Source organism: Mirounga angustirostris, unplaced genomic scaffold, assembly GCF_029215605.1.
Source record: "Mirounga angustirostris isolate CCGP_5_RB_7025 unplaced genomic scaffold, mMirAng1.0.hap1 SCAF_9, whole genome shotgun sequence".
Taxonomy (NCBI): Eukaryota; Metazoa; Chordata; class Mammalia; order Carnivora; family Phocidae; genus Mirounga; species Mirounga angustirostris.
Window position 1 is genome coordinate 53532203 of NW_026991717.1, and position 25174 is coordinate 53557376.

General features: G+C 47.5%; 1 protein-coding gene across 2 annotated transcripts in view; it reads left to right on the forward strand.

Moving 5' to 3' along the window:
* Positions 1–758: 758 nt before the first annotated feature.
* TNFAIP8L3 (TNF alpha induced protein 8 like 3) overlaps positions 759–25174 on the forward strand; it is a 42902-nt gene continuing 18486 nt past the window's right edge. The window contains exons 1-2 of one of the 2 annotated variants that reach the window (XM_064570479.1): positions 1025–1126; positions 24861–24938. In XM_064570479.1, coding sequence (XP_064426549.1) covers positions 24890–24938 — 49 coding nt within the window. In that variant the 5' untranslated portion in view covers positions 1025–1126; positions 24861–24889. Of the gene's footprint in view, positions 1127–24860; positions 24939–25174 lie in introns of both variants that reach the window. The other variant, XM_045900079.3, reaches the window with a different exon arrangement.

Consider the following 25174-nt stretch of genomic DNA (forward strand, 5'->3'; position numbering starts at 1 on the left):
AGGCCTTACTGCTCCTGCTCAAGGCGTTTCCCCCCTTCGTTTTGTCTCTTAATTACTGAGTAAATTCACAAATACCTCTTTTTAGAAAGTAAAAGGGTAGGGGCTTTGGAGCATGTTGCACACTCCTTGTTAAGACGAGGTTGAAAATTCCCTTCTTGGCCCGAGTCGGTGGGCGCGAAGTGGCGCGGCCGCGGCGGGCAAGGCGTGTCCTCGGCGCGCGACGGCTCCCTGCTCGGCACCGCCCGCCCGCCCGCCCCGCCCCGCCCTCCCCGCCCCGCCCCGCCCGCCCCGCCCACGCGGGGAAGAAGCGCCGCCGGAGCGAGCGTACCTGCCGAGCGCTGTTCACTTCCTCGCCAGGTGTCAGGCCCTGCGCTCGCCTCCTCACGTGCATTCTTATTTCCTCCCCCACAACATTCCCGGTACAAGGCAACTGTCATTTCCCCATCTGCCAAGTGAGGAAACACCTCAGGGAGAGTGAGTCTCTCGTCCCAGGTCCCCGCGCGGTGGACTCGGACTCCAACCCGGGCAGCCCCGGGACTCCCACACGGAACCTCTCTTTTGCCTTTTTGGGTAGAGGCGCTTTGTCGCCTCAAAAGCCTCCCAACTTGGCCATCCGCAAGAGACCGCGCTCGGCCTCGCCGACCGGCAGGACCTCGCCGCGCGCCTCAACTCCAGGGCGCCGGGCGCGGGGCGCGGGTAGGAGGAGCGGCACCGCCCCCGGGGTATTTAAGCCCCGTCTGGAGCCCGCGGGGCCGGACGCTCCCGCTCCTCCCAGCTCGCACCTCCCCCTCCCCCTCCCCGCTCTCTCCCCGCGCGCCCCCACCGTCCGCCCCGCGCTCGCCTGGCGCGCAGGCATCGGCCGGCAGGGCGCGGGGAGCGGGGCGCGGGCGGCGCTCGCCTCTGCGGAGCCGCCCCCCGGCCGCCGCCGCCGCGCATTGCCCAGCCCGTGCCGCCAGGGCTGTCGCCGCCGGCTGCCCGCTCCGAGTACGCCGCGGCAGCGGGAGCCCGGACGCCGGCCCCGAGCGCCCCGCAGACGGGCGGGCGGCTGTGGACGTCCGGCCAGCAGCCCGCAGCATGGATTCGGATTCCGGCGAGCAGAGTGAGGGCGAACCCGTGACCGCGGCAGGTACCGAGGGGCCGCGGCAGCCCAGCCGGGAGGGCCGGGGCCGGGAGGAGGGGAGGCCGGGGCAGGAAATCGCGAGTATTTCTCGGAGCTGCCGGGCGGGAGGCCGAGCCCTTCCAGGCCAGGACCCGGGATTGCTCCGCGCTCTGAGTTTGCTGTGAGTCTTTCCACTGCACTTCGGCGCGCGGGAGGGAGAAGAGGTTCGTCTGCGGGTGGCTCTCCGCGCAGCTGCGTCCTGCAGCGGGCTCGGGTCGCCCGGGCTGGGTGGGGGTGGGGAAGGGTTCGGGAAATCCGCGTCCTGTAGTTTGCTGCAGCGAGGGTTGCAACACATCTGCCCTTTGAAATAACTTTCCGAGCGCCGACCCCGTCCTCGAACCCGGGCGCCAGGGACGCTGCGGAACAGGTGACCCGGTCGAAGGCGTGACAGGGGACTCCGGGAAGGAAAGGACCCGCGGGTGGACGGGCAGAGGTCAAACCACAGCTAGGGGCTGCGGTCCCCGAGGCGGTGCAGAGGGGTTCGTCCATCGCTGCCCGGTACAGGCAGAGGAGGTCCCGGCGGAGGGGTCCGAGAACACAGCCGCGGGGGCGGGGGGGAGGGGGCGCGGGAGCCGGGCTTCGCCTTTAAGAGGCGCCGCCGGTTTTTCACAATCGATAGTTATCGAAGCAATTGGTGGATGCTTACTTTGGAAAAAAATGAACGTCCTCCCCCGCCTCTTCCTGATACTGAGCAACGGGAGGAAGCCACCCACAGCCTTGGGTCTACTTAACGGCTGGGCTCTGCCCACCTCCACAGGCCGGCTCCACCCGCCGCCCACGGGCCCACACACCGGAGACCTGATCGCCCTCCCCACCTGTCCCCGGCTCCCGGGACCCTAGGGGCCCTGAAGGCTAGCCGCGGCCGGCCGGCAGACATGTGACCTGAGGGCTGGGACCCTCCTGGTACAGACCCGAGGTCCTAGACTAGTCCCCACTCTTCCCTATGTCACACCAGCATCTTGAGAGTGGGGACCAAGTGCCAGGAGGCACTATCAGCCCAGGCGTGGGCTCAGGAACCAGGCAGAACAGCGCCAGGCACTGTGCCAAAGGCCCTACATAGATGATTCCCCTTAATCTTCACAGCATCTAGCCAGGTGGTCATTAGTTCCATTTTACAGAAGCCCAGAGAGGCTAAGTGGCTTACCCATGTCTCACAGCAGGGAGTAGCCAAGGTCTACTTGAAGGATAGGATTCCCTATCTACTATACAGTACCCCTCAGCCTCTCGCAGGGCGGCTGTGGTCAATACCTTTTTGAGTGGGGGGGAAGAAATGAGGCTGGCCAAGAGGAAGGGTGGCATTACCAAGATGCCTGTGTTGAGGATTCCCGTTTGTGTGCAAGGGCCACCTCCTTTGTGCGGTAGGTGTGGAGATAACTAACCTGAGCCCTTTGCCTACTTGTATGTTTCTGTGGCTAGGAAGCACCAAGATTTTGTTTCACAGGGGTCTTGCGGATCTCCTAACATCTTTTTAAAGTTCCAGTTTGTGTGTGTATCTAAGTATACCTGGAGGGGCGCCTGGGTGGCTCAGTCGTTAAGCATCCGCCTTCTGCTCAGGTCATGATCCCAGGGTCCTAGCCCCGCATTAGGCTCCCTGCTGGGGGCGGGGAGCTGCTTCTCTCTTTCCCACTCCCCCTGCTTGTGTTCCCTCTCTCACTGTCTCTCTCTCTGTCAAAAAATAAAATCTTTTTTTAAAAAAGTGTATCTGGAAAACTGGGGTGTGGTGGGGGGGGGCTGCTGACCTTGACACTTTACTGTCTCAAAATCCCAGGAACTAACATGCTGTCCCCACCCCACCCTCAGATCTCTTATGCAGGTTGATGTTTGAAGGAGAGGAGAAGGAAGCTTAGAGAAAGAGGAGGGAGGAGAAGAAGGGGGAGGAGATACTCCAGAAGAGTTGGTGCTTGGGTGAAAGGGGAGGGAAGGAGTTCTCAAGGGTCCTGTTTCTTCTCCCCCAAGCCTGCCCAGCCCAGAGTATCCCGGATGTGTGCATGTCCATTTGTGTCAGGCCTCTGCACTGACCACTGAGGTCAGATGGGTCCTGTGAAGAATAGGACAGCCAACTCTGTGAGCTGTCACCATGTGTTTGCACCTTGCTGTTTTCTACAGTCATTTCTTCTTTTCTGTGTGCGCATGAATCTCCCAAGCTGAACATTTAATTGACTATCACGAGCCATTCTTCTAAATGGCATTCCATCTCATTATTCTCAGTCTTAAACTATTTTTCGTGGCAAAGCTTCAGAACTAGATGCTAATTCATTGCCTTGCTGTAGCTGCATCCTGTCAAATGGAAACCCTTGTTGCAACTTCAGATACAGGTTAAATGACAGGTATGTTATCCTTAGGGGTTGACCTTTCTCTAAGGAATGAGGCCTTCATCTGTGGACCTGTATCTGTGCAAGCTGGATGCATTTGTAACTGGGGACAACAGAGAAGTGGGACCTCTTCGAGTATTCATCGTGTGTGTGTGTGTACCTACCTCTTAGGGAGTTGAGATGTAAGGGCTGCATCCTCCTGAGTGGCCTTCCCTTCTTGAACTTGCAAAAAAAAAAAAAAAAGCCCTGCCATGACATGTACCCTATTAAGGTCAAGAGCCTGGACTCTGGAATCAGAAAGACCTAGGTTTCATTCTCTACCTGTTGGGCAAGTTACTTAACCTCTCCAAACCTGTTTCTCCCTCTGTAAAATGGGGATAGTACTAGTACCACGAGGAGGTTGTGAGGATTAAATAAAACACCACATGAAAAGTGTTCCCGGTAATCATTCAGTACATGGTAGCTGCTATGTTGTTTATCACCTGACTGGATTATTTGTTATAAGAATACTGCTAAATAATATACCCCAGTGCTTTATAAAATGTAGATCAGTAGGCATGTGTAACACAATTAGTATTATTGTCATTATTATCATATTAATGTAATTGCCTGAGCAGGTTTGTTTTGAATTTTCTCTTTTTCATTCTCTCATTCTCTCTGGGGTATGTGTGTGGGTGTGTGGGTGTACACGCAGGTGTGTTTGTATGTGTGTTTGTTTGTTGGTTTGGAGGAGGTTATCTTTACCTCTTCTTATCCTCCTCATCTGCCAGCTCAAGGCATGAAGATGAGGACATTCAAAACTACTATTTTCACACCCCTTTTCCTTTAGCTCTAGGTAAAGTTGTACAAAGCAGAGAACCCCTTATCCAACCCACCGGCTAACTTGGAGATAACCACTTTCATGCCATTTCAAATAAAAGAAGAGAAGGTAACCCTTCCCAACCAGTGAACCATTTTCCTTCAAGGTAGCAGTAGGCCCAGGAAGTCCTCATCATTCCCCTTCCATTTTTACCCATCTCAGTCACCTTCCCAGTTACAAATTGGCAGAAGAGTGAGAAAGTCTCCGAGGACCACCTGCTCTTTACTATACCCCTTTCAAGAGACTTTTCCGAAGATCTCCCCAGTGCCTGCAGTGCACTCATCAAGCAATGCAGCCCTCTGCATATGAAGGTGAAGGGGGGAGATGAAATTTGTCTCGAGCTGCATTTTCTGTTTTTCCGGAAGCATAGGATGATGCTTCTATGTCATTCTGCTGCCTGAAACTCTACTCTGCCTTTCTGTCATTTGGGGTTCTTTCTATGATTAGGAAAGAGGCAGGGTTTATGGAACACTGGATTCATTCCAGAGACCCAACTTGGCAGTCTATCGTTTGGCAAACCCACCATCCATCTCTCAGAAATCCTAGCACTTGGTATATTAACTTGACAGTGATTAAGAGTCTTTCCTAAGAAGCAACAAGTGAGTAAACATTAGCAGTGTCAGCTTTTTCCCTTTTTGGCTTTTAAGACAAAGATAGTCTACCCAGCTGAGGGCAAACAAGCTCCTTCCACCCACAGCTAGATGGTCCAGGGCATTCAAGCTGGTGGGGCTTCACAGCTGGGCAAGTGCTACAGAAAAGCATTTCCATGCAATGGAGTCGAGATGTGGTAGGGGAGCTTCAAAACAGTAAAAGAAATGGGAAAAAAAGCAGGCCCCTAACCCTGCCTTTGCCATCTCTCCCATCGCCTAGGTCCTAAGCTTGGTTCATGGGAACAAAGTGGCAAGGTAGATTAGGGAGGTAGGATTCAAGTGGGTAGGATTCAATAGGTGGCCAAGAAGAGGAAAGGTGTTCCAGAAGTCAGACACCACTTGAGCAAAGGCACAAATAAGCAAGGGGGTTACTGGAGTGGAGGGCATATACTAGGGAGTACTGGGAAATAAAGTTACAGGAGTGGAGGGAGGGCCACATAGAAGAGGGTCTTAGTGACTGGTCCTGAGATGCCAGAGGAGCCCCTGTTGAGCTGACTGTTGTGCAGAGACAAGACTGACCGAGAGCTGGGTTTGCAGGAGCCACATCTGACAGACATGGAGTGTGGGACTGCCCAGCTTGGAGCCTCGGTGACCATGGGTGGCCACGGTATCGGAGCAAGTGGTAACGCTAAGGCGAGGCAGAAGAGGAAGGATGCAAGTGCCATTTCAGAGAAGCAGACAACAGAAGTTGCTGACAGACTGTATAAAAGCAGTGCAAGGAGAGGGAGAGTGAAAGGAGAGTGGCGTGTTGAGTTGGGGTGAGGGCAGGGAAATGCGGGAGGTGGACTCCCCCACCCAGGCTTCCCAGCCCCCCCTTCTTTCCATCAGGCACTTAGCGGTGATGTTTTGCTTAAAGGCGTTTTCTCCTGTAAAAATAAACCATGTTAGGGCACTGGCTTCAGGGGACTGTGAGGTTCTGTAGCTGGTTGATTCTCATTGTTAGATTCCTCATGGAGACTGTTGAATAACCTTTGTTGACTGAAAGATTGACAGTTGATGGGCTGGCCAACCTGGGACGGAGACCATCTGGGGATGAGGTATCACTTGCCTGTTAGTCACTGTCCCGTGTCTTGTTCCTGTTTGTGGACGTTTTCAGGGGCCTCTGCCTTGTCCACACAGTGTCCTGTGACTGCTTTAAGGGGTCAGGACCTTGTCTTGTGCTTTGATGTTCCTGAGATTTTATGGGCATAATAAATGAATGCGTATCGTGAGGAGCCTCGTGGGAACTCTGCACTGAAAGACCAGACAGCCAGAAACCTTTCCTATACGGTGGAACTGCCAAAGCTTTCCTTCAGTATTTTGTTTTGCTTCAGTGTTTTAAGATTTCTTTTACTGTCTGGGACCCTGTGTTAGAAAAGTATGGGGAAGGCAGAGAGGTAAGGACACTGTCCATTCTGTCTTCCAGGGCTTAAGATCAGATGGAGAGATAGGACACATATACCAATGGCCACAGCCTTACACCAGTGCATGAAGACTCCTGACCCCCTGGCCCTGGGACTATACCCCGGCCAAATCTGTGTTGTCTTAATAACAGCCACTTTCCATTGTGTGCTTTATGGTTATTCTTGTACATATCTCATCTCTTGTACTGGATTGTTAGCTCCCTAAGGGCAAGGATTGGGTCATTTTCACCTGTATCACCTCCCACCAACACGATGGATCCTGAACACACTAGTAGGTTTCTGGCTGGCTGGCTGGCTGGCTGGATGCATGCCTGCATGGATAAGTGAATACAGGCATAGCTCAGAGATATTGCAGGTTCAGTTCCAGACCACTGCAATAAAGCAAATATTGTAATAAAGGTAGTCCAGTGAATTTTTAGGTTCCCCAATGCATATGAAAATTACATTTACACTGTATCATAGTCTCTTAAGTGTGCAATTGCATGATATCTTTAAAAAACAATTTACATACCTTAATTTAAAAATACTTTATTGCCAGGGTGCCTGGGTGCCTCGTCAGTTAAGTGTCCGACTCTTGGTTTCAGCTCAGGTCATGATCTAAGGGTGGTGAGATGGAGCCCCACGTGGGGCTCTGCGCTGGGTGTGAAGCCTGCTTAAGATTTTTTCTTTGTCCCATCCCCCCCTCAGAAAAATTTTAAAAAATAATACTTTATTGCTAAAAAATACCATAATCTGAGCTTTAGTGAGCCATAATCGCTGACCACAGATCGCCATAACAAATGTTAATAATAATTTAAAAGTTTGAAATATTGCAAAAGTTACCAAAATGTGACACAGAGACATGAAGTGAGCAAATGCTGTTGGGAAGATGGCACTGCTAGACTTGCTCCACCAGGGTTGCCACAAACCTTCAGTTCAGGAAAAAAAAAAAAAAAATCTGCGAAGTGCAACCAAACGAGGTATGCGTGTTTATGGATGGATGGATGGATGCTGTTGTAGGCTGGTTCCCCAGGAAGCAGACTCTGTGATAGAGGTCGGCATGCAGTGGGTTTATTTGGGAAAGGAATGGAGAGGGGAGGGACGCTGGACTGGGCAAAGTGAAAAGTTGAGCTGCAATGCACACCCAACGATAGCCTCCAGCTCTGGAGCTAGAGTAGCCCTTCGGAACTGTTCTGAGTCGGGGTTCGGGGCCAGGCCTTCATGTCCCCTTGTACAGTGGTCAGTCAGTCATAGATGCAGGCCATCCCAAGGAACAGGCTGTGAGCTTGGGTGCAGCTTGGGCTATCTGCCAGCCCCCAGCAGCTTGCAGCATGCTTGGCCGTTCATTCTCCAGGAGGAACCAGGGCAGTATATCACAACATCCCCCGCAGGTGGTCCCCAGAATTCTTCAGGAATGGTTCATTAGGGATGGCAGCCCTGTCTACCGGCAAAGCTCAGGGGATAGTTGTTGAGCTGTACATTTTATCTAGACCTCACTAGGACAGTTTAGATTGCCAGATGAAATTAGCCATTCTAGACCTCATAGTTCTGCACCCACTTGTTCAATCCAGTCAATCCAAGAGATATTGGCTGATCATCTGTTTTGTGTTCAGAGGGGTACAGGGTGCTCTGGTGGCATTGAAAAATGGAATTTGATGGGACCCTGCCCTCTAGAAATTTGCAGCTGTGTTGGGGAGAGAAAACAGCCACCCAAAACTGAATCTGCCAGACTGGGTGGCATCAGCAGTAAATGCTGTAGGATTTGGAGCATGGGGCATTGTGGTTTGGAGTTCTGGTGGGGAGGCTTCATGGAGGAGATGGGCCTTGAGGGTAGCCTTGAAGGAGTGAAAGATTTAGATGGGGGGAGAAGAAAGAGAAGTTGGCAAGGCCGAGAGCCTGTGAGGAGCTTGGCCTGACCCAGTGGGGATCTCCCCAGTGGATTGGTGGGACAAGGGAGCTGTCATACTCAAAAAGGAAAATTGGGTGTCGTGGTGGTGCTTGTAGCCAACGTGTAAGTTTCTAGAGATAGAATGAGAATATGTGTGAGTGTGTAAATATAAAGCCCTATTTCTTATGCTATTTTTCTCTTAAAAAATACGGCACCTGTTTTTTTATTTGTCAGCAAAACCAAATTATAGTCACACTTTCCGTTAGCACTCTCCTCTAACTGGTTCCTTTTCCTCCAGAGTTACCATTGGCTCCCACTTAAATTCACATGCAGATCTCTATAAAGACACTATATACATAATTTGGTTTTGTTTTTTTCAGTCACTTGGCTTCCAACTCTATGTAAAATGCCTGTGTAGGTGGGTGTTTGGGCTGTATTCTGTGCAAGTATAGAAATAAAGGATAGAGAAGAATTTAAAAAACAAGTTTCCTCTAACAACCTAATCTAAGAAAACATATAAGGAGAGCGAGTACCCTTGTCCCCCACATGTATTAAGGCATGCCAAAAAATTGATTACTTTTTTATACATCAGAAATGGAGTTTTTTAAGCAGTTGCATGGTCCAAATTCTGATGCTGCCTTAAACAGTCTTCACGTTCCTACTGGGTTTCCTAAACATCATTGCCTGGGAATAAATTTGAGCCTGTTCATGGAAAATCTAGTGTGCAGACTATAAAAATGGAAGGCTTGGCGGCACAGAAAGTGCTAGACACACCCTAATAGAAACCAGTATTTTGTAACTCGGTTCTCCAGAAAAAAAGAGGAGACACTTTGGCCGTGTCCAAATACTGGTTTAAACTGTCAAAAAACCGCAGGAGCAGCTGCTAGCTTGTAGGGTCTCTTCTCAAAAGTAAAATATGTGGGGCGCCTGGGTGGCTCAGTCATTAAGTGTCTGCCTTTGGCTCAGGTCATGATATCAGGGTCCTGGGATCGAGCCCCATATTGGGCTCCCTGCTCGGCGGGAAGCCTGCTTCTCCCTCTCCCACTCCCTCTGCTTGTGTTCCCTCTCTCGCTGTGTCTCTCTGTGTCAAATAAATAAATAAAATCTTTAAAAAAAAAAAAAAGTAAAATATGCTTTCTGTGAAACTGTTCTAACCCTGAAAGGAAACATTTTGGTGATACGTAGTTTTATGGAGATTCCTAGTTGATATTTTTATAGTAAAGGCATCCAATTTCATGCGTGGGAGGAAATTCTGTCAAGGGCTGTTCTGGTGAGTATGCACATCCAGCGAGCCTAATCTGGGGCCTGTGGGTTATGCTGGGAAGGTAAACAGAAATTTTGGCATAGAACATGGGAGGGAGATGATGGGGCCGTCTGCAGGGCAGGCCTTGGCAGCAGCTCTGTCTACCACGTTCCAGTCCGCTTCCTTGGTTTCCTGAGGATAACACTGAGACAGTCAGGGAGAGAAGACTGGGGTTGGGGTGATAGAGGAGAGGACGTGGGGTTTAAGAAATTGTGGCAAATATCAAACAAGATGAGAAACTGTGAGGATGGTCTTTGCCAGCCAGAGTCCAGTCCCAGAGGGCTACTATGGAATGCAAAATAATAGTGATGTTTTGAATTTTACTTATTTCATGTTAACTAAGCACATACAATGTGTTCGAGACTGGATTGATTGTTTATATGCTATTTAACCCTTATACCAGCCTTCTGGGATGGGTACTAGAAGTAACTTCATTTTATAAACTGGGAAACTGAAGCATAGAGAGGTTAAGTAACTTGCTCTGGGATGTGTAGCTTGTCAGTGGATATGAAGTCAGGCTAATTCCAACTGCTCTTGTATGAGGTAGATTAGGTAGTTAAGTGGATGGATACCACCAGGCTCCTTTGTATCCCCAACCAGCTCCCACCGGGCCCAGAACCCTGACTATCAGGTTCCTTCATGAGGCTCCTTCTGTTACGACATTCCATCTCCAGAAGGCCCTGTGTTAAGCAGCAGACAATACCTGCATTAGCCCAATAGCACATAGGCAAGGGTTGGCTAGAGCTGGTGAAGGGTGGTTTGGGAGGGAAGATGGGAAGAGGGGCACAAAGCTCCTGCCAGGGAGAGAAGGTCATAGAAGGGCTCTGCAGTTGTGCATATCTCCAGAGCCATGGGACGTAGCTGTATGTAGTGAATGTAGCAAACACTGAGACGAGAGAAGGATTGAAAAGCAGAGTCAGGAGAGGTGCTGAAGACAGACAAACATTCCTTTTATCTGAGTGTACTTAAGCTGGGTCCTCAGTCACTTTTTCCCCCCACTCCAGCATTAAATCATCTCCAATATAGAATTCCCAGGGCATGGTGACCCGTTGGATTCGAGGATAAGCGAAAACTCAAGGATGATCCTGCCTCACAGTGAAGAGAAGTCGAGATCCAGAGCTAGATGACTGGGGTTTGGATGTCCAGGGCAATCTCTTACTTGCTGCCTTTTAGTAACGTTAGTTTCTGACCAAAGGAATGCAAACTCATGGTAGAATATGTAAAAAAAAAAAAAAAAACAGTACAAAGAAGAAAATTAGATTGAGCCCTAAGAATAGATGTGCTTTTCCGAAGCCAAAAAGCAATCCTGAAAAGATGCAAGGGAGCTTTATTTGGGGAGGGAGTGGGCTTTTTAAGAGAACAAAAGCCCCCCTTCTGTGTTTTCTTGGGGACACTAAAAACTGGTTGTGTTGCCAGGTGGTATCAGAACTAGAACTGGAGGCCAGATCCTCTGGTTCCTCTGTCCTTCCCAGAAGACATACATAATTTTTTAAAAAGGATCAGTTATTCTGGATGTTGGGATATCAAAGGGACCCCTGCTCTGTGTCCTTCCAACACTTTGTCCTGGGTTCTTGCTACCCCCTCCCCACCAGGCACATCTGCCCAGAAGTCAGGTCACCACAGGCCCACACCAGGCCTCACCCTTCTGCCTGGTGCACTCCTCCCCCACAGTCAGGAAAGCCCTACACAGAGCCCTCAGAGGATTTTTATATTTTTTAATAGCCAAAACGTATTTACTAGGTTTTATAGATGCCCAGTGACAATTGCAAAGGTTAATTTACTTTTGAGTTTAATAGCTACCAGCTTCAGGGAGAGATTTATTGACGTCTAGTTCTCCAATTATGTTTTTTTATCTTTGGTTAGATGGACTGTTTTTGTAAGGAAACAGAGAAATTTGTTCATCTTTGTTAACATTTCTACCCTTAGGATTTAACTTCATAATTCAGTGACTCAATCTCAGTGAAACAGTTAATACAGAGTCAAATTTTAGAGAGCCCAGAGCAGTATCCGATGGGAATTCAACAATAATTTCTTGACTTTTTTTTTCCTTTTGACTTCTGCAACTATATATAATCCTGGTTTTCCTGCACCCTTCCTCCATTGCTTCTCCTGTGTCCATCATTAATGCTTTCTTCCTATGTCTCCTCAGGCTGAGCCCTCAGCCTGGTCTTTTCTGACAATACACTTTCATTTGGAGACACCATCCGTTCTCCTGGCGCAAAGCCAAAAATTCCCAAAGCTGCAGTCTCGCCCGGTCCTCTCTCCCAAGCAAGAATCCTGCTTTGCAGGGCTTCTGGGCCTCTCCTCCTCACTGGCCAGGAGGCCCCTCAGCTCAGCACCTCCACTCCCAGACCATTCCCTCTCCCTCAGCTTTTCCCAGCTCTTCTGTGGCCTCCTCGGCCACCAAGTCGAACAACGGTAAAGTCCTAAGAACAATGAAATATCCTGTACCCTTGATCCATGGCAAAACCAGGACATGGATAAAGCAGGTATTATTATTCTCGGTTTACAGATGAAGACACAGAATCAGAGATTACCCCAAATCACAAAACAGGTGGTGAGTTTTCATTATTGAAAACTGTACCCCCCAAGATGGGGGCAGCAACAAACCTACATATCCAACCTAAAAAACAGTATTCAGTCAGATAGCTACTGAACAATTAAATATATAATGACATTTCCACACAGCAGAATATTATTCAGCTGTTAAGAGAAATTAATTTGAAGAACATCTAATAATATAGGGAAGAGTTTGCATTATAGTGGATAAAGAAAACTTGATAATCTGTGATCCCACTTGTGTTACATACATGCATATACACACACATTATATGTACGTATATTTATTTATACACACACACCCATACGTACATACACATACATTCCTTTTTATAGAGAAAAGGGCAAGAGACTCCCTTCCATTCATTCATACACATAAACTTTTAACTTTATAATGCTGGAACAGAATTAACCATTCTATATGATGAGTTTATGGGTAATTATAATTTCCTTCTTTGTACTTTTCTTCCAGATATTTCTGCAATGAGTATGTATAACTTTCAGCAGGAAATGTTATTTTCAGAGCAACAATCAAGTGAGATCCAAGGGCCTAGTCCACTGCTCATCCTGTGGGCTTTGTTGTAGTTTTGTCCCAGTTTCTGTCTCCATCTTCTTCCTTGAAACTAGTTATTCTCTCACTTGCCTGTGATCTTCTTTCACCTCAGACCAGTCCTTCCCGAATCCCTCTCAGGCCTCCTCCTGGTGGGGGGCATGTTCCAGGCTTCTCTCCTCAGTCCTCTTCCTGCTCACCCATTGCCCAGGCTTAGGCTCTCCGCTCTCCTTGGTGCCTCCCCCACATCACTCTGTCCCATCTGGGCCCACCCGGCCTAGGCCTTGTGGGCCCTTGTGCCATGAAGAGGAAGTGTGGACCGTCAGAGTGGGTAATGAGCTCATAGATTTGGGGCCCAGACTCTGGCACAAGGCACCAGAGCCTCTCAAGCTGAATGCAGTGCTGGAATGAGCTTGTTGACTCAGCCATCTTGGCCCTTGAACATAGCCTCACTGTCGCTAGCTGATTGTCATTGTATGCACCTGGCATCCCTGACCCTCATTCCCTCCATGACCCTTTCTCTGTCCCTGACCTCTATCCCAAATATGAATGACTTTCACTTTCCTCTTTTTCATTTACACATTGATTTTGTGTCTTTATTACTTTTAGAATTAGTAAAAACGAGGGGTGGCATTTAAAATCCTGTTATAGCAGGATTATTAGTTTTTAGGCGGTATTGGTCTGCTACCGCCATTGGTCCGCCATTCCAAAAACAAAAAAATTATTATTGAGGAGTTGTATGATATTAAATATAATGTGTATCTATTTCTAAAGGAATTGGAAATTTAATTGAAGATTTCTTGTGCATCTTGGGGCTGAAAATAAGACACATCGTGGCCCCAGTATTCTTTACTGCCTCCCTATCTCCACCTTATTCTACTCTAGCCAACCAAAGAGGGGTAGGAAGCTTATAGGAAACAGAAGTGCTAACCATTTAGATTCACGTTTATCAGAATTTTTTTTTTTAAAGATTTTATTTATTTATTTGAGAGAGAGAGAATGAGAGAGAGAGAGAGCATGAGAGGGGGGAGGGTCAGAGGGAGAAGCAGACCCCCCGCTGAGCAGGGAGCCCGATGCGGGACTCGATCCCGGGACTCCAGGATCATGACCTGAGCTGAAGGCAGCCGCTTAACAGACTGAGCCACCCAGGCGCCCACGTTTATCAGAATTTTTAACCCAATTTTAAACTAGCTAGGGCTAATGGTATTCCCCATCAGCCACAATTTTGTCTACTTTCTTGGTTTATAATATACGAAATGATTATTTTTACCTCTTTTCAGATATAAAAATATATATTGACTATGTATTTTCATGCTTCCAGAAAAGTTCATCCTCCCATTTAAAAAAAAAAAAAATTACTTAATTTTCAAGTGGAAAGCAATATCAGTTCTTTGTTAGGCAGCCGTATCTCCTTCTTATTGATTGTGAGTGAATATAACCACTGTGATTTTTTAAAAGAGAGATCAGAAAATAGGAAAGGCAGAATAATCAAGATAAGAGTGAATTCTTAGAGAAAGTAGGCATTTATGCCAAGAATGATGGATGATAGATACATCCTAAGACCAGCACTTGTAGTAAGCACCCAGGTGTTATCTCCAGAAGGCTGTCATCAAATACCCCACCCCGGGCTTTCCATTCACCCCAGGAGGGAGGTCAGTGATGGACTGAGGCTCATGGGTGGGATGAAGATGTCTCGTTCCAACCATCCTTGGGTTTTGTTTGTTTCATTTTTGTTAAAAAAGAAAAAAAAATCTCCACATAAAAAGAGCTCTGCCAAATTGTCATAACCCAATGAGAGTAACTGGAGTCTGAGCAAAGTCTGAAGATGGTTGATAATTAGGGGCCAAGACTGTCTTAAGGCAGGCTGGAGGCCGGCAAGGACAAAGGGCAGCTGGTCTGGACATAAGGAGGTCAGGTCATGTGGCAGGGAGGCCAGAGGGACAGGGGTCACAAGAAGGGCCATTCTCTTGAGTTGCTAGGCTGGCGGCGGTCCTGTCAGTCATGGCTGCCCAGCCTTCTTGGGTCTGTTCACCTGGAGGGTGGTCCCTCTTAAAGAGTCCAACACTTGGAGAAAAGCTGGCTCCCCAGCAGGGGCCTCCTGACCTCTTACCTCCTGCCCAGAAGCAAGTCCTCCCCCTCTCCTCTCCCCTTCTGTCCTGTCTCCTGGGCCCCAAATCTCTGCCTCATCCTTGATGCTCCCCTTCCCTGCAGCCTCTCCTACCCAGGTGCTTCTCTCCATTTCCTCTGCCTGGGCCCCCCACTCACCTCACCAAGCCCTCCTGGGCATTAAAGGGACGAAGGCAGGGGAAACTCCGAGACCTGTGGCCATGACTGGTCAGGAAGCAAAGATCTTAAAGCTTCCAGAGAAGATAACCAGGCCCTTTTACCAATGGGCTAGTTTTCCAAGCAGCAACACCAAGAGCTAAACAACAGTGGTACAATGCCTTTAAATTCTCAAGGGGAAGGATTTCCCAGGTAGAGTACTGAACACCGTCAAATCATCAGTCGAGCGTGTGGGTGGAATAAAGTCATTGTAAGACACATTCGGTCTCCAGAAAATTACCCTACCCTGTTCCCTTCCTTAGGGGCTGCTAGATCAGGAGTCATCCAGCTGAGGCCCCCAGACCAGGTGCAGCCAGCCGCCTGTTTTTGGATGGCCCACGAGCACATTTACTCTTTTATTTAATGGTTACATTTAAATGGTTCTATAAGTACCCACATATATTTTGCCTTTAGGCCCTTTATTTTGGGCTCTTTCAGGTAGTTTGCTGATGTCTGTGCTACTCAAAGTGTTCCACTGAAATGGGGTGTAGGTTCAGAAAGAAGAAGCCATGAGATGGACACAGGAGAGAAGGGAGGAAGGATGGAGGGAGAAGCAGGGTGGCAGCCTAGCACGGGCTTAGAGGGAGAGGAGCCCGGATTTGAGCCAGTGCACAGAGAGAGCTCCCAGAGGAATCTCCAAGAAAGAAAATTAAAAGAAAAGATGAGTTGATGTGTCTGAACCCATTGAGAACGTTGTATTCTGCTAGGAACTTTGGGAGTGAATTAGTGCTAGGTAGGTAGAAAACTAACTGAAAGAGAAACAAGGCAGTGTTTAACTCCTGAGAAAGCGAGATGAATAAGAAAGGAAATGCAGTCATGGAAGTGATAGAGCATACATGAGTCAGCTACGAATGGTATCCAAGTCATGGTAGTGTAAATCACTGATGTTTGATCTAACCAAATATTATAATAGAACTAAATGGGAAGGTGGAAGGAGAAATGAATGGGAAGAGAGCTAATTTCTTGCCTTCCGTAATAGGAAGTTAAAAGCAAGTAAAGTCGAGGACTAACAGTATAACATGTAATTTAAATTTTATAAGGTAATTATTAGTTGAAACAGCTAGAAGAGTTTGAAGTATTTTGCCATGAAGAGCAAGCATCCAAAGTGGGCCAGAGGATGCTGCATTTTGGATAAGCCCTAGAATGACTTGACTTTTAAAATAATGTACCCATATCACTTTGAAAATAGATTTCTAAAATAACAAAACAAAAAGGAAACGTGACTGGTGAGCCCGAGGAGTGATGTCCTGGCAAGCATGCCCAGGTGGGAAGGAGGCGCAGTGGGGATGACCTCAGGCCCCTGGCTGGAGGAGGCAGGCTTCAGTGTCCCTGGGGCCATGCTGGTTCTGATTATTGTTATTGCTTCTGACGTAAGTGCGAAGCCATTTCAGTGAAATGTCAAGACTGATAGCCATTTATTCACGCAATGAACATTCTCTGCGTTTCAATCCCTGGCTGGAGCCTTGGGGATGAATACAGGAATGATTCCTGCCGCCCAGTGGCTTACAGATGGCAGTACATGACGTCACTCATCCAGCTGGTGTATGATGGCTCTGCGCTGTGATGAGTATACCAGAGGGAAATGCGGTTGCAGGGACGCGTGCTCAGAGGTCAGAAGTCCTTCCGTGGAGCCTTGCAGGCTGGATAGGAATCAGGAGAGAGGGGGTGAGGGAGGTGCAGATGTCCAAGCACCAGGGAACAGGATGTGCAGAAGCACAGAGAGGACCCCAGGAATGATAGCGCCCGGTACAGGGGAGACCAGGGGGTGGCCGGCAGTAGAGGATGAAGCTGGAGAGGCTAACAGAACATAGATCCTTGGCTCAGCAAGGCGGCATGCCATGAGAGTCTGTCCTTGTCTTTCCCCCGCGACGTCGCTTCCGGGACTGACTTGTCAGTACTGGTTTTTTGAAGTTTAAATTCATTTGAGCTCCTACTATGTGCCAGAGACACGACTGTGGACACAGCAGTGCAGGTCCCTGCTCCTGGAATTTGCAGTGGACAAACCAGTGAAGCCAGGTGGGAGGTCCTTAAATAGGCCCTATCTGGGGGGAGGGTTGTTCTGGATAGGAGTGTTCAGGGGAGGGGTGGAAGGGAGAGCAGCAGGGTATGTTTGCATCCAGGTAGAAGATGCATAGAGTAAAGCCTGTGGGACTGGAGCAAGGATGAGCCGCTTTCTCTTTGGGCAGAAAGGTGGGATGACCGAGATGTGAGGCCTCGCAGGAAGAGCTGACCCTGGGGGTTTGGGCACAGCTCCCATCGGCAGCTGTGTCAGCGCAGGGCGGCCTGCTGGGGCTGGCAGTCTATGGCTTGGTCTGTGGGCGCTGAGGCCAGCACAGGCAGAGGCCTTGGGGAGAGTCTGCTGACCGCCTGCTCTGTGGTGAGCACAGGCTGTGGTCTGATGGAGGATGCAAGGGCCCCAGGAAATTGGTGGAGGGGGCATTTTGGAGGGAGGCCACAGAAAAAGAAAGCTGGAGGCTCCAAGGTCAGTGCCCCAGGTTTTTCAAGGAGGGAAGAGAGGAGGCATTCCGCGGCTGAAACGGACAGTTGCAGAGCTGGGAGAGAGTTTGGTGGTTGGAGGGAATCGGTGTGAGAGAAGGAAGCCTGGTAATCCATCCTGCGGGTATCAGCTCATATCTCATGTATGCTCAGTGCTGTTCTTTAATGGACTTAAAAACTTACTTTCTGATTCTGAAGAAGTTAATTTAAAATTAGCAGATTCATCGAGTCCAGCTCCCCTATTTAACAGACCGAGAAACCAGGAAGGTGAAGACTTGGGCCCATGATACACAGTGAGCCCACTGGGGGCCTGGGGGCAGCCTGGGGGTGGGGCTCTGTCCTCCACACCCTGCTGCCTACACAGAGGCTGGACGCAGGAACAGTTTCCCCTGTGTGGGGGAGCGACTCCTTGGCCATAGCTCTGCATCCCGACTCCACAGGACAGCCATTATCAGCATCTGGAGGTGACCGCACCAGATGACTTGATCTGAAATGGTAAAACCTTGTGGTGGTGCTTCCTTCTATTACCATGATGTGTAAATAATTTAGAGACATTTACTGCCTTAGGACAAGTGTGGAGAACGTTTAATTTAGAAAGGAAGTCTCAGAGAAAGACACGTTTATGTGTGACTTCCAGGAACACGAGTCTCCACAGCTTGTTTGGTTCCTGAGTGATGAGTGGGACCCTCTTGGCTCACAGTGGTTCTGTCTGAGGAGGGGTCCCGGCCGAGCTCGGGAGTCCAACCTCAGGGGCCTCGCAGGTGAATGAGAGATCTGCCGTCTCACCTCCCATCTGCAAACTCCATTCCCCAACACCACCATTCCCCGGGGCCAGAAATTACTATGGCACCAGTGGATATCCAAAATGTGGCCTGACTTATGACTTAGATCTCAAATCCATGGACCAAAAAAAAAAAAAACAATTACTACAGAATATATGTAAGGGGTATTATTAGCTATATATTACATGTGCCCCTTTCCTGTTGTTCCACTTTCAAATTGACTGAAATCCAAAAATGTCATTGTACAAAATTTGTATTTCACTAAAAAAAAAAATTAAGTAGAACATTGAGCAAGGCGCAGTGCTGTCTGCCAAATCATCTCCCATCCAGAAGTACCTTCTGGTTTCTTCTCCCTCGTGTGTTCCAACCTCTCTAGTACAGCTACTGGTTTTTGTTTTTGTTTTTTTAACTCACTAAGCTGTATTAATCTAATCACAGCACCTTCCAAGAGCCTCATTCCTTTAGGCTTACATACCCACTATCTCAGGCCATATTTTGTTTATTTTTTTTTTCCAGTATAGACTGGAATGTGTTCCGTTTTATTGCCTGATTTTTTTTAATGTCTCAGGTTTTATATCTACACTCCAAAAATTGAAGAATTCCAAAGGCTGACATTTTTATTACATCAGTCTGTTTACTAATTTCACATATTACCAAGCTGGCATCGTCCCATGGCTCTGAATGCAGCATCCTACCGGTGTCCTTGTTAGCAGTCTGCTGGCCTGAGCCTGGGGTTTCAGCGCCTGCCACAGTGAACAGTTTGGGAACCACCAGCAGACAGAGGGGATCAGCCAGAGAGACAGACGTGGCCTGTGCTATTCTGATCCCCAGCAGCTCCTGGGTGTTAAAACAACGGGTGAGCGTGAAGGGACGTGAATGGGAGGCTCCGGGGGTGGCGGGAAGGTGGGTGCTGCTGCCACGGAGGGAGGGCTCCTGCTGGAGTGAACACGGGGGGTGTGGGGGTGGCACAGGGGGCACCCAGGGGACGCTGCTGCGTGTAGGGGTGCAGACAGGCAGAACCCAGCTGGGCCGCGCAGGTGACTGCCTGGGAAAGGCAGGGCGTGGGCCTCGTGCTGAGTTCAGAAGGTGCTTGAGTGCATTCCGTTCAGCAGGTACTCCGTGCGTCTGCACGTCGTGCCAGTGTGTACCCTGAACCGATAGAATCTGGGCCTCAAAGAATGAGAAAGCACACTGCACATCATTCATCCGGTTATTCATTTACAGACATTTATTGAGCAGCTTGTACATGGCAGACGCTGCCCTCGTTGTGAGGATCCACGAGTCCTCTGAGCATCAGTCCTGGAGTAACTCAGTGCCGATCGCAGTGCAGCACTGGAAAAGGACTAAGCTGGACTTGGGTGCGAGGGCCCCCCTCCCTGGAAGGATGTGAGTGCTAGCCCAGGGCACAAGGAGAGAGGGGTCTTCAGCCGGGGCAAACCGTCACTGCGCTTCTGCCACCTGGGCAGGGATCATTGCATTCAGCTGTGGGTACAAGGGGCCAATGTACCAGCCCCAGGGAGAGCCGACTGGATTTCTGGGATGCTTGGCTGTCACCTTCCTGTCACCTTCCTGTCTTCAGCCAGCTGCACTAGGGCAGAGCCATCCGTGTGAAGGGATGAGCCGCCCTGTGGCGTCTGATTTCAGCATGTCCTCTAACATTCAACAAGCAGGCATCTGATGGGAGGGCTGGGATGAGGTGGACAGAGCCAGGGGGTCTGTGTATGGGGCTCCTCCTTGGTGTCTCCTGCCACCTCCTGGCTTAGGAAGGGGCAATAGAAGGGAATCCTGCTATATGCCAGTGGACCCCTTTGGACACCCTTTCCCCCATCACGCAGCCTGCTGCTGGGTTATTTGTTATTTTCCGTAGATTAGAATATAGTGTTTGTTGATCATGTATCTGTGAATGGGAAAGGGCATATGCCTGGGAGAATGTTTGGTAGAATATATACATGGTGACTGTGATGCATGGTGGGGTTGTGGGGGACTCCTTTTCTTCCTTTGGTGTATGCATCTTTTCTGACTTTTCTCAATACTTATTAATCATTTTTTTAAAGATTTTATTTATTCATTTGAGAGAGAATGAGATAGAGAGAGCATGAGAGGGGGGAGGGTCAGAGGGAGAAGCAGACTCCCTGCCGAGCAGGGAGCCCGATGCGGGACTCGATCCCTGGACTCCAGGATCATGACCTGAGCCGAAGGCAGTCGCTTAACCAACTGAGCCACCCAGGCGCCCCTTATTAATCATTTTTTGTAATGAAATAGTTAAAGAAAATATTTTGAGAAATAGATACTTGGTCTCCCTTCTTAAAATAAAACAAGGAGAATAGTATTGAAAATTACACCAGTGGATGGTGTTTATCACTTTATTCCTGAGAGTGATCTATCATTCACAGCAGCTACCTACTTTGTGGGTGCTCTAGGGAAAGAAAAGAAAAATCTAGAGAGCCTAAAATAGTTGTTTAAAAAAGAATCGTAAGTATGTGTTGATTTGGGGGGATTATTGCTCTTCTACACATGAATAAACATTAAAAAAATTGATTCTCCACTCATCTCCGGTCTCAAAATACAACACTTGTCACAAGTGGCCTTATGGGTGAGTTTTACTAAACCTTTAAAAAACAAGAAGGCGGGGTGCCTGGGTGGCTCAGTCATTAAGCGTCTGCCTTCGGCTCAGGTCATGATCCCAGGGTCCTGGGATCGAGCCCCGCATCGGGCTCCCTGCTCATCAGAGAGCCTGCTTCTCCCTCTCCCTCTGCCTGCCACTCTGCTTACTTGTGCTCTCTCTCTGTCAAATAAATAAATAAAATCTTAAAAAAAAAAAAAAGAAGGCTACACAATCCATTTCATGAGGCTAGTTTACTCGAACATCAAAATCAGACAGGGACTGTACTAGGAAAAATTATAGGCCAATCTCACCTTTGAGCATAGTTGCAAAATGCTAAATACAATACTTACTATGGAATTTCTCTGTATATTATATATGTGTATATTCATACATACTTATACACTATAATATATATAATGTACATATGTAATATGCATTATGATGAAGTGGGGCTTATTGTGGGAAAGCAATGATGATTTAAATCAGAAAGTCATTTAATAATTGGTTAAATTCACATATTAAAAGGGATAAACCATATGGTGATCTTCAGAGGTACAAAGAAAGTATTTGATAAAATTAGATACACATTTCTACCTTCAAACAAAGCCTTATTAGCAAAACAGGAGCAGATGGAAGATTCTTTACTTTGATAAGTGGTATCCATCAAAAACCCACAGCAGAGATCATATGTGGCCAGGGTGGGGGGCAGGGAGGATTTTAGAGGCCATTCTGTTAGTCGAGAACAAGACAGGATATCAAATAGCACCCTTACGATTCAGCATACAAGGCAAGAAAAAGAAATGGGAGGTAGAAAAAGATCATTTTGTGAGGCAGTGTAGTTGTCCAAGTAAAAAAATCTGAGAGATGCTACATAAAATCAATTAGAACTAGTTACAGAACTCACAAAATTTCTCAGTTGGAGATACATGAATCAGTTGGGTTCCTATATATCACGAATAACCATTTAGGAACTATAATAGAAAAAAATTATACTTGCAGTAGCAACCAAAACACTATGGTACCTAGAAGTAAATCTAATGAAAGATATATAAGAGTTTCATGGAAATGACTCTTAAAGCATTATCGAAGGACACAGAAGATCGGACTAAATGGAGAGATGTATCATGCTAATGGATGGGAGGCTTGATATCATAAAGATACCTGTTTGCTCTGGATTAATACAGGGTGTTCATGGCATTTGGTCAAAAGATCTTAAAATTCATATGGAAGAGCAAAGGCAAGAACAGTCAAGACCATTTCTAGGAAGACTAAAATGGTGGCAGGGATCTTCCCTACGGCCTATCAAGACTTACTCTGAGTTATAGTAGTTAATACAGTGTGGTGCCAGTACCGAAATAGTTCAGTAGAACAGAGTAAGAGACACAGACCTGCGCAATTTGGAAATTTGATTAGAAAAAGGTGGCCTACCTAACAGGTCAGTGGGACAAGGATGGACTATTCAATAAATTGAACAAACTGTGAGGAGAAAAAGTACCTCATGCAATATGCACAAATAAATGCCAAACGGATTAATGATCTAAATGTGGGAAACAAAACCTTAAAACTTCTGGAAAATATATGAGACTCACTTCTCACCTCATGGCAGGAAATGATTTCTTAAAATGAGATACAAAACCCACTTAACAATAAAGGAAAACATTGATAAATTTGACTATGTTAAAAATTTTAACTTCCGTAGGTCTAAAGACACCACAAATAAAGTGAAAAGGTAATGCTACAGACTGGAAGGAGATAGTTGCAACTCATGTGATCAGCAGAGGATTAGAATCCACAGCATATTAAAGGCTCCTGCAGGGGCGCCTGGGTGGCTCAGTCAATTGAGCATCTGCCTTCAGCTCAGGTCATGATCTCAGGGTCCTGGAATCGAGCCCCACGTCGGGCTCCCTGCTCAGTGGGGAGTCTGCTTCTCCCTCTCCCCCTGCTTGTGCTCGCTCGCTTGCTCTCTCTCAAATAAATAAAATCTTAGAAAAAAAAAAAAAGTTCCTACAAAATAGCCAGAAAAAGACGTCCAGTCCAATGGCAGGGGAGGGGTCGGGGAGAGGAGTTAGTAAATTCTATGAAATTCACAGAGGAAAGACCTGAATGTTCAATATACACAAAAATACATTGAATGTCACTAGCAGAGAAAGATCTATTAAAACAAGATACTATTTTGTACCTATCAGATTGGCAGAAAATTAAAAGGCAGCCTATTTGAGGTGTTGATGAGGAAATGGAACTGCAGGCACTCATAGGCTGCTGGTGAGAGTGAAAATTAGTGCTGTCTTGCTGCAAAGCAACCAGTAGCCTCCGGCCCAGGAGCTGGCAGGCGCGTTCTAGATGTAGAACCCAGGAGACTGTCACGTGTGTGCACAGAGAGACAGGTCTGTGGACTTTATTGCTTGCAGAAAGGGGAAAGAACTTAAATGTCCATCATCAGAAAACATAGAGACATCATATATTCACATAAGCAACTAAATGACTAAATTCGATAAATCTAGAGAGCATGATATTGAATGAAGTGTTGCAGAAAAATCTGTGTAGTACGACACCCTTATCTGAAGTTTAAAAACACTCTAAACCATATACTGGTGATGCATGTTTCCTTGTGAGGCAAAACTATAAAAATGTGGAGGAGACGAAGACACATCAGCTTCCGAAGTGCATTTAGATCTGGGGAGATAGAAGGGGAAAGAGGGAGCTGAAAACAAAGAGGGCTTTTTACCTCGCTCTTTCTCCGAGGACAAAATACTGAGATTTGTCCCATCTGGGCAGTGGCCAAACGAGTAGAGTTTGTTAGATTATCTTCTGTTCTGTCTATTAATTTTAAAAAATTAATGTTTCTGAGGGGGGGGAGAACCATTTCCATTTTCAAGTGGGCAGTAATTCAAAACACCTTTAAACTAATTGATGGCTGGGCGCCTGGGTGGCTCAGTTGGTTAAGCAACTGCCTTCAGCTCAGGTCATGATCCTGGAGTCCTGGGATCGAGTCCCACATCGGGCTCCCGGCTCAGCGGGGGGTCTGCTTCTCCCTCTGCCCCTCCACCCTGCTTGTGCTCTCGTGCATGCTCTCTCTCTCTCTCGTATTCGCTCTCTCTCAAATAAATAAATAAAAATCTTAAAAAAATCACAGGTGTTTTCTTGTATCACAGGTGTTGCCTATACCTTGAAATACTGTTTATGCTCATTACTACTTCAAAATTATGGTAGCTATTAGATCTGCTGCTAGATCTTTAATGCGTTAGGTTTTCTTTAAAGCACATATAAATTCTTTTGATATTTTGATAAGTGCTTTAGCAATAGTTTCCTTTATAATACTCTGCCTTTTATTTTATAGCTTTAAAAGTATTGCTCTGGGGCGCCTGGGTGGCTCAGTTGGTTAAGCGACTGCCTTCGGCTCAGGTCATGATCCTGGAGTCCCGGGATCGAGTCCCGCATTGGGCTCCCTGCTCAGCGGGGGGTCTGCGTCTCCCTCTGACCCTCTTCCCTCTCGTGCTGTCTCTCATTCTCTCTCTCTCAAATAAATAAATAAAATCTTAAAAAAAAAAAACCAAAAAACTAATTGATGGCTGTCACCTCGAATGGCAGTTTAGTATGGCGGGTTGAAGCGCGGGACTCTGGGGCCCTCTTCTGTGTGTGAACCCATCTCTGCCGCTTCCTGAATGGTGACTTCACACAAGCTATTTAATCTCTCTCCTGTGGATCCCTTGGATGGAAGACGTCAAATGCCATTGCTGCTGCTGATGATGGTTAGTGCGTGCTCATAGAGTTGTCGCAAGGGTATGATGAGGTCGTGTGCATAAAGCAGTGCAGAAGGGGACTCTATTATTATGCCTGGATGTGATCTACCATCCAGAGAGACACCAGTTACTTATTAGACGCAAGGGAGGGGGGGAGGGGATGAATAAGCTTTGTTTCACAAAATCATGTAAGTAGACATTGTGTTTGGTGATGGTTGCTCTTCTACTGCAGTAAGACAAAAATCTCTCTCAGATCTCCAAAATTAACCTGTGGAGTTGGAGATGATTCAGCCCCCACTGACTTCACACGTATCTGCCTCAGTTAGCTCTGGTAAGTAAAATCATCGCTCATTCACTTTTCAGAGCTAGCTGTAAATCAACAGGAAAAACAAAATCCATCTGTAACTCTGTTGAAATATATAGAATTCCCTCTAAAAATGAAAGCGACATCTATCTTCAATTTTTGATGAATACGTGGCATTGTCCTATCACATAGTAAGAATGGATTTTTTTGTATTTAAAAAAAAAAAGAGCGTAAATCTCCTCGCTAGATGGGGATTTAAATTG